We start from the raw sequence: 9,635 nt of genomic DNA, 5'->3' as shown, positions 1-9,635 counted from the left end.
ACCCAAAATCCGTAAATCTACGGGTTAATCCGTAGTTCTGGCAACACTGTCTCCGGCAACCACTCACTCTGTCGACTGAAAGCAGAACCACGGCATATAAAACAAGAACTACGGTACTGTATTCTTTATATGCTTTGCTGTAAACGACTATCAGCGCGCAGCGGCGCAAAGCTAAACTAAATCTCGAAATTCTCGGACAGGCTGACGGTAACGCCAACTATATCTCGGACATGTTTTGTGCCGCGAAATCCCCCCATAATTTTGTACATCTTCTTATTTCTTCAATCTACGCTATACCTATCTGTCAGTATAGTTATTAAAAAAGAAAAACAATGTTGGTGCTCTCAGTAAACAACTTAATGGTCAACTGCTTATTTTTTGATAGTTATTTACCTCTAGTTATATTTCGCGACTGAATGATAAGATAAGAAAAAGGAATAAAAACTCTCAAGAGATTAATTTATTATTTAATAAGTACAACAGGCTTAAAATATACAATTTTGTTTAAAATTATGGTTAATAGAAATATGTATATATTTATAAAAGAGCGGACGGATAAACAATTCTGCATTTAAAAACATAAATGACTAGAGCAAGTGTTGAATTTTTTGGTAAAACTATCATCTATTATTTCCGCCCAAAATTTGAGATGTTTTTGTAGTCAGAAACATTAAACAGGACATAAGATACGTACGGTATTAATAAGAGTTACAACTAGTTCACTACATTAAACTTAAAGGAATATTTCATATTTACAAATACTTTCTACAACAAAAGAAACGTCACTACCTTATCACAACACAGTCTCTCTCTTTTAAAGTCCATAAAATATCGTTATTGTAGCAACAACACCAAAGATCACACCGCTTGTCGTTCTATCAGCTGAAGAAGCAGTCAGAGGTCTAGTAGAACCATTTTCTGAAACTGTAGTGGAGTGAGCAGTTGACGATGACGCTTCAGAACCTGATGGTTCAGGTGAAGGCTCAGGCTCTGCCGATGGTTCGGGTTCTGGTGAAGGTTCAGAAGAATGTTCCTCTTCAGAATTTGCACTTGGTTCAGGTTCAGGTTGAGGAGATAAGTAAGGGTCTTGATCTAAACCTGTGTTGATAGGTTTCAGTTCTTCAGATTCTGTCGTACTACTCGTGCTGCTTGATTCTGCCTGGTTGTTGTATGAATATGAATCGTCATAGAGGTAGTTCATTCCTCCGACGTTTGATGCAATCAATCTGAAGTTTGGTTCTTTTAAATCAAGTTTATCATAAATGAATCTCTCAAGTCTGTTGACTAGTATAGTAAGGTTTCCTTCTTTATCCAGAGCAAAGGAATTAGGCCATTCCAGGTACCTTTCATCTTTAGCTATAATCTTCTGTCCTGTCTGGAAAGGTGTGTGAATATCCCACCTAGCTATACTATTACTACCTAGTAAACTATAGTACAAAACCCCTTCATTATCCATTACCATACCGACAGTTTGGGATGCTTTCAATCCATGATCTGTTACCTGTCCCTGGTACTCTCCATCGTCCATAGCAAAATGGTCGTTCTTGAGAACACTGGTGTTGATGGAATAAATGTGCAGAGATGAAATGGGAGTGTAGAACACTTCTCGGTCTTCATTGATGACGACTCTGTCTCCGTTTGTGCTTAGTTTGGGGCCCAGGGCTATGCTGGCGAGGTTGAGGGGTGCGTTGATTCCTACGCCGTTGACTTTGAAGAAGACTGCGTTGGGGTCGGCGTGCATGGATTGGGAATGGCGGATCTTCCAGGAGCGGTTCTGCTTGACCGAATAAACGATGATGCCTGGAAAGGAAATAAAAAAATAGATTAGTTAATAGTCAAAAATTTTCATTATTATTGTTTCAGTATTAGGAATAAAAAATACATTATGATTTGAAGATTGTTCTTAATTAAATGAAAGAAAAAAGAACAATCTTGGAATTGTCATATATCAAAGAAATTAGAGTTAATATAAAACCATATACTATTTTAGCTTTATAATTTTATAATGTTTTTTTTTATTTTTATTAAAAAAACGATAATTCTATTACCCGGCCGGACAGGTGTGGCCATTAAACCAATATACTATATACTATAAAAATACTACTAAATCTGTATCTCTGATTATTACTAATAACTAATTAGAATTTAGAGTTAGTAACTCGCATTTTCATTGGAGGACGCTGTCATTTTATTTCAAACCAATAATCAACGAGAATATTCGTATAATTTAATAAAATTACTGTAAATCACTATAAATAATGAATTGTTTGTAATTGAGCTGTAATTTCTGTATTATTAATCCGGTAAATGATGGAGATAAACAATTGTGATTGATTAAAATATTATTTTAAGATGAAACTTTTGTTAACAACATTCTGAGAATTCGAATAATGAAGTGAACAACTATGTCTAAAAAAGACAGCGATTAGAGTGACAATTTGGCCGTGTAAAATTTAGAGTGACAATTTTGATTATGCAAAAAAATACATATTCCTTAGTTTACTGGTTTGTCTAACTATTAACATTAATTTAAAAATAAATCCCCAACATGAATATGAACAAAACATTTAAACAAAAACAGACCACACAAAACAAATTGTTGGAGTAGCAGTTAGTAGTAGCACAGATTAGGTATCCTATAAGTATACAGATAAAAATCTTGTCCCTAATTCGTGGTACGAAAATTGTTTTTTATGACGATGTGCAAACGAGTAAAATTTCCTGTGCGCAAAAATAAACTCGCGTAAAATAACAATAAACAGCGTAATAGAGAGATATCGCTAAACCGAATAGCGTGCATGGACGTTAATAAGGTCAGGTGTTATTTCCTTTACGTGAGGTGGTATTAACTCTCTTCATTTATAGTTATCGGATCGGAAATAATTCTGTTCGCGTCGCGTCCGCTATTTAAACTTAACCTAACTTTGAATTTAAAACTTTGAAATTGTTTTGTTTACTAGGTATTTTAAAACTAAAGGGCTAAAGTGCTTATTTCCAGTGCTTTATTGTTCAATTCTGCCAGTGGGTTTAGGGCAACAAGCAACAAATTCTCTTAGAAGGGCTAAGTCGTCATCTGCTGTAAACCTAAGCCTCTTTATAGGTTCTTTAATATTCGAAGAGTTGGAATCCATATTTTGAGCCATATTTATTTAATTAAAACTAATCCCAGCTACTTAAATATCAAATTACCTAATAAAACTAAAGAAATAATTCAAAACAATTCAAACATAACCTAAAATAAAAGATCTCGTCGGCCGGCCCCGGTTGTCAAATACCTGCACATACCCATTTAAGCAATTTTTAAATGTTATTTAGAAATAGCGCTTGGTGTAATTGATCCGCAAATTACGTCAGGCGGTAACGTTATTAGCGGGTGTTGCGTTAAAAATTGACTCGCGCATATCGTAACCATGATAAGGTACGCGTAAATACTGCATGACGCTATTCGGTTTTCCGATATCTCTCTAATAACTGTGCCGGTCAGGCGCTGTGTGCACAATTTTAGCAGAGAAGAACAAACGTTTGTTCTTCTCTGATTTTAGAGGCCATAAGTGGGCTTGCTATGTGCGCAAACTAGTAATCTAACTAGTGCCCGATTCCGAAAATTGGAACCACGAAAAACAATAAAGAAAAAACAAAGTTTATAATCTGTATAATCTGTGGTAGTAGTCAGAGATATAGATGTAGAGAACTATCGTTTTTAATAAAAAATAAAAAAAAAATATAAAATATATATGTTACGTCAATAGTCGAATTCGGGCAATGCCCGAAAAAAAAAAACGCAAATTTAGTTTTGAGCAAGGAATATTTCCCAAACTCAAAAAACCAACTCATGAATTAACACCCTCCAAATAACCACGCTAACCAATTCGCCACATAACTAAACCAATCCAACCAAAAACAGTGAAACCAATGCAATCGGATCACACTATAAGCAAAAAAAATAATCGAATAAAATTTGTTAGAGGTTTGGGTTGGGGCGAGGTTTGAGAAATATTCCTTGCTCAAAACTAGATTTGCGTATTTTTCTCGGGCATTGCCCGAATTCGACTATTTAGCGTAATATACATGATATATATTCAGGGTGTTTCAAAACAAATGCGAAAAACTTCAGGGGGTGGTTCCTCGCTAAAAATAAAGGGTAGTTTGCTTTATAAACGTTGGGTCAAAAGTCAACCATTAGGGAGATATCGCGGTACAAAGATGGCGGAAAAATAATGTTTTTATTTTTTATCTTGAAAACTAAAAGAGATAGACTAATGACATTTTATGGAAGCATTACTGTTATGAAAACATACATTCCGGTAATTTTTTTCATTTTTTTAAAATGAGTGGAAGGGGTTGAAATAAACTACCCCTATCATTCTTATTAACGAAATTTAAAGAAAAATCTTATCAAACACATGCAAAAAACTAATTTCGATAGTTTAGTTTGTTTAGAAACTTTTTAATCTCTTCTGTTTTTTTGATAAAACTCACCGATTTGAAATTAAAAAATAAAATGTAAAGCATTGCCTGTCAGGACAAAAAAACATTTTCACATAAAGAAAAAAGGCTTCGGAATTGATCGTAAGATAATAACGTAATGCAGTAGAGTAATGTCAGATAAAATAATATTAGAAACATCCTAAAAAGTGACAGCGGCCAACTAGATTTTTTCCTAAAAAAATTACAGCAGCTCACTTGATTCTTTATTTAAAAATGTTTTTTGTCCTGACATGTAATGCTTTACATTTTATTTTTTAATTTCAAATCGGTGAGTTTTATCAAAAAAACACAAGAGATAAAAAAGTTCCTAAATAAACTAAACTATCCAAATTAATTTTGTATGTGTTTGATAAGATTTTTCTTTAAATTTCGTTAACAAGAATTATAGGGGTAGTTTATTTCAACCCTTTCCACTTATTTTAAAAAAGTGAAAAAATTACCAGAAAGTGTGTTTTCATAACAGTAATGCTTCCATAAAATTTCATTAGTCTATCGCTTTTCGTTTTCAAGATAAAAAATAAAAACATTATTTTTCCGCCATCTTTGTATTACAATATCTCCCTAATGGTTGACTTTTGACCCAATGTTTATAAAGCAAACTAGCCTTTATTTTGAACAAGGAATCAACCCCTGAAGTTTTTCGCATTTGTTTTGAAACACCCTGTATATTCTTCAAATCCGTCAATGTAATAGCTGTTAGTAAGAAGTTTCACGATCTTTTTCAAATTTAAACAATCTGAATCCCATTTGCTGCAGACTTTTTTGGCAGATACTGTACAAATTTGCATAGGTCAACGGATCAGCCAGTACTTAACATAAATAACTAGTTCAATTTCACTAATCACGATACTTCATCTAACATTTTTCTTTCCATATTAAACGAAAGCTACTCTTTTTAAATCATTAAATAATCTGGTAAGTATGCATGCTCCAGTTTCCATTTCGTATGCATTTCTAGGTCCTGCAACCGATATATCAGATCGTCAAACGTATCTAAACGAACGGTATACGGTACCGTACCGTCTCACTGTGTGGGTTAAGTGGTTTGAGTGAGTACCACATTTCGTTTGGGCTTAATTGTGTCACGCATGGTACTCGAACGCAGAATTAAGGTTAATACTGCTTGAGAAGAAAGAAAAATCTTCTTCGATTGGATTATCAATATATGAAATTTCTCGTGAATTTATTGCTATAGTAAAAATTATCCTTTTTTATACAACAACGCGTCCTCAAAAGAACAGAACAGATTTCTCCAGAGCTACAGGTTAAAACACTGATTTCCCAGCGAATTTCTTCAACGGAGCTTTAGAAAACCTTCATATTCCTTCAACTTTATAAAAAACTAGCGTGTACCAACGACTTCGTTCGCGTCGAATTAATCATTCGTAATGGTGATGTTAAAGCAAAGCAAGAATTTCCATTAACATACAAACTGGATAACATTTTCTCACATTTATGTCAGCATGAGAAAAAACAATATGGCGATATTATTATATAACTTGGTAAGATTTGAGAGGTAGTTTCTAGTTTCATCTCGTTGGAATTTGATTTTCGAAAAATCCGTTTGCAAAAATTAAGCTTTTTACGTCAAGCAGTTTAAGGAGAATCGTGGTTAAGAAATTACCCAACTATTTGGAACACCCTGTATGATTTTTTTAAAAAATTTCAAAATATGTAAAAAAACCAAATAAATTATGCTTGTCCAAGCGTTTTCCCGAAAGACTAATGGTTTTTTAAATAACAAATATTGTAATATTTGAGGGGCGTTTTCACCCTCTTGGAATTTGAAATTTGAGAAACCCCTCCTTATCGAACCTCTACACCCCACAGTCAATCCGTTTGCCAAAAATCAGTTTAAAACGTCAAGCAGTTTAAGTAGAATCGTGATTACTCAATGGTCATATTTTATGAAACACCTTGTATAAATTTATAAAAAATCTTAAAATATGTAAAACAACAAAATAAAATATACGTGTTTAAGAGTTTTTCCGAAAAACTAAGCGGTTTCTAAATAAAAAATATTTTAACATTTGAGGGATAGTTTCACCCCCTTAGAATTCGAGTTTAGAAAAATCCCTTTTTATTGAACCTCTACACCCTAAAGTCAATCTGTTTTCCAAAAATCAGCTTTTTACCTCAAGCGCTTTAAGCAGGATCGTGATTAATCAATGACCAGATTTTTCGAAACACCCTGTATACATTTTTAAAAATCTTAAAATATGTAAAAAAACAAAATAAAATATACGTTTTTTCGGAAACTTGACCGTTTTTTAAATAAAAAATATTGTAATATTTGAGGGGTGGTTTCACCCTCTTGGAAGTGGAATTTCAAAAATTCCCTTCTTATCGAACCTCTACACCCTAGAATCAACCTGTATGCCAAAATTGAGCTTCTTACGTAGAGCAGTAGCGTGTCGTGGGTAAAAGGGCGGAGGGGGCGAAGACCTTAAGTGGCGCAATGATCAATGAAGGATCAAATAAATTACAAACTTTTTTTAAATAATAAGACTACATGAATTCTTTTATTTTTTTTAATTATAAATTTGTTTATTAAAAAAGTTAGTATACAAAACAGTTATTTCAAAGATGAAAGCGTCTTGTTTTAACCGATTTAAAAGAATCAATTATTTCGTCTATATTTAGATCCTGGGCTGTGTCTGCTTCAATACTGAGAAATGATAAATAATTGGTTCTATCTTGTGTGCTAGTGCACCTCTGGTAATTATTAATTCTTCCTAATCTACTGAAAGGTCGTTCTGCACCAGCACTGTTGGTGGATATAGTGTAAATAATCCTCAGTAATGCACATAAAGATGGATATGAAGACTTGAAGTTCATTGGAAATTAAAAATGATAAATATTCGTCAGTGCAAGTTTGTTATCATCAGCATTAATTTCTTCTAATAAACTGCAAAAAGGTTTATATTCCTCAACTAAAGAAGGTTTAACATCCGCTTGGTACAATATCTGTAGATTCATAAGACATTTTAAATTGTCATCATTGACGTCCATATCCAATAAACAATTAAATTTTTGGCATATATTAAGGAAGTCTTCAAACCGATTCTCTAGAGTACCAGTTAAAATGTCTAAAGTACCATAAAACACTGTTATCTTGAAATTATCTTCAGAATTTTGATGTAGGTAATCATCATGAAATTTTTTTATTCTTCTTTGTCTTTTTGTGGAAAATGATGTTGACGTATTGCATTTATTTGCCAAAATAGTAGCCTGTTCTTTTAAAATTTTCAAAATATTTTTCACTTCTTAATGATTTGAGATCTTTAGTTACCGCAGTAATCATATGAGCAGCTGTACATAAGTTGATATTAACCTTTTGCAAGTGATTGGATAATATATTAATTTTATTCAGCACTTCATTATAATCGATTATATTTCGGTCGGTGATTCCCCGAATTTATTTCCATCGCGACTGCTTCGGCGCCGGCGCAACGCCACTTGTCATTCTATTCAGATCACAATGTGTAGCCGTTGTATTTTTATTTATAGGCAATGGTCTAGCGGTAGCGTAGTTGCAAACTTATATGAAAACTTTCGTACGTATACGCCTACTTCATTAGAGATTTAAATTATTAAATATGAGTAAACATTAAAAAACAAAAATAAAATGTGAGAAATATATACGCCATTTTTTTTTATCTAAGGGCACGGTAGGGCACCGTTTGTTTTTGCGTTAAATTTAGTTTTGTCTATTTTTTTTTCAAAGGGCGCCAGAGGCGCTAAGCGCATAGGGGCGGAGGGGCCTTCGCCCCCCCCCTGGCCCCCTATACGGGTAATTTTAGGACACCGATTTATTTAAATAAACTTTAATTAAAAAAATAACACCACCAAAAATGCTGCGATTAGAGTTTCCGGAACGGGAGCTGTTTTTCGGAACCGGGAATTTCGGTACCGCGCCTCTTAGGAACCGGGATTTCCCGGTTTTTTCGGTACTGACTAATTTTTGTTCAATGGTGGTGCAGTTCATCAATCAGAAAGCAAGGGATGGTTTTTCAAAGTAAAATGGATACAACATTGAGATAAAAAATATTATCAAATTATTAAGTAATCAGTCATGAAAAAATTAACATGAACATAAGTAAAGAAAAAAGCATAGGTAACTTAAATTTCACATCAAACAACATAAACCAACTTAATTGAATTTGAGACAAAAGCCCAAAAATATTGAATTAAAAATGCATAATCTATTAAATATTATAGGAACATCAAAAGAGAAAAGAAGCAAGAACGATAAGAAATAACATCATTACTTATTTAGAAGAGTTTGATTTCGATAATAACAAATTATTAAGTCATGAGAAAGTAAACATGAACACAAATAATGAACACAAGCGAAAAAAAAATAAAACACATAGGTAGCTTCAAAATTACATCAAATAACATCAACAAACCTCGAAACCAACTTAACTAAATTAGAAAAAAAAAATTTATATTTACAATTAAAGATGCAAATGCCTATAAAAACATAACACAAAAAATATAACTAATACCACAGATTATAAACTTTGTTTTTTCTTTATTGTTTTTCGTGGTTCCAATTTTCGGAATCGGGTACTAGTTAGGTTACTAGTTTGCGCACATAGCACGCCCACTTATGGCCTCTAAAATTGTGCACAGCGCCTGACCGGCACAGTTATTAGAGAAATATCGGAAAACCGAATAGCGTCATGCAGTATTTAGGCGTACCTTATCATGGTTACGATATGCGCGAGTCAATTTTTAACGCTAATAACGTTACCGCCTGACATAATTTGCGGATCAATTACACCAAGCGCTATTACTAAATAACGTTTAAAAATTGCTTAAATGGGCATGTGCGGGTATTTGACAAGCGGGACCGGCCGGCGAGATCTTTTATTTTAGGTTATGTTTGAATTGTTTTGAATTATTATTTTAGTTTTATTAGGTAATTTAATATTTAAGTAGCTGGGATTAGTTTTAATTAAATAAATATGGCCCAAAATATGGATTCCACCTCTTCCAATATTAAAGAGCCTATAAAGAGGCTCAGGTTTACAGCAGATGACGACTTAGCCCTTCTAAGAGAATTTGTTGCTTGTTGCCCTAAACCCACTGGCAGACGCTGAACAATAAAGCACTGGAAATAAGCACTTTTAGCCCCTAGT

General features: G+C 33.3%; 1 protein-coding gene across 1 annotated transcript in view; it reads right to left on the bottom strand.

The window, feature by feature from the left end:
* Positions 1-461: 461 nt before the first annotated feature.
* Positions 462-9,635, bottom strand: part of LOC115878205 (protein yellow-like) — a 40,856-nt gene continuing 31,682 nt past the window's right edge. The window contains exon 2 of the mRNA XM_030894621.1: positions 462-1,800. Coding sequence (XP_030750481.1) covers positions 815-1,800 — 986 coding nt within the window. The 3' untranslated portion in view covers positions 462-814. The remainder of the gene's footprint in view (positions 1,801-9,635) is intronic.

The sequence above is a fragment of the Sitophilus oryzae genome, unplaced genomic scaffold (genome assembly GCF_002938485.1).
Source record: "Sitophilus oryzae breed Bouriz unplaced genomic scaffold, Soryzae_2.0 scaffold_1502_pilon_pilon, whole genome shotgun sequence".
NCBI classification, from domain to species: Eukaryota; Metazoa; Arthropoda; class Insecta; order Coleoptera; family Curculionidae; genus Sitophilus; species Sitophilus oryzae.
The sequence above is the reverse complement of the archived record's forward strand: the minus strand, read 5'-3'. Positions and strand labels throughout refer to the sequence as shown.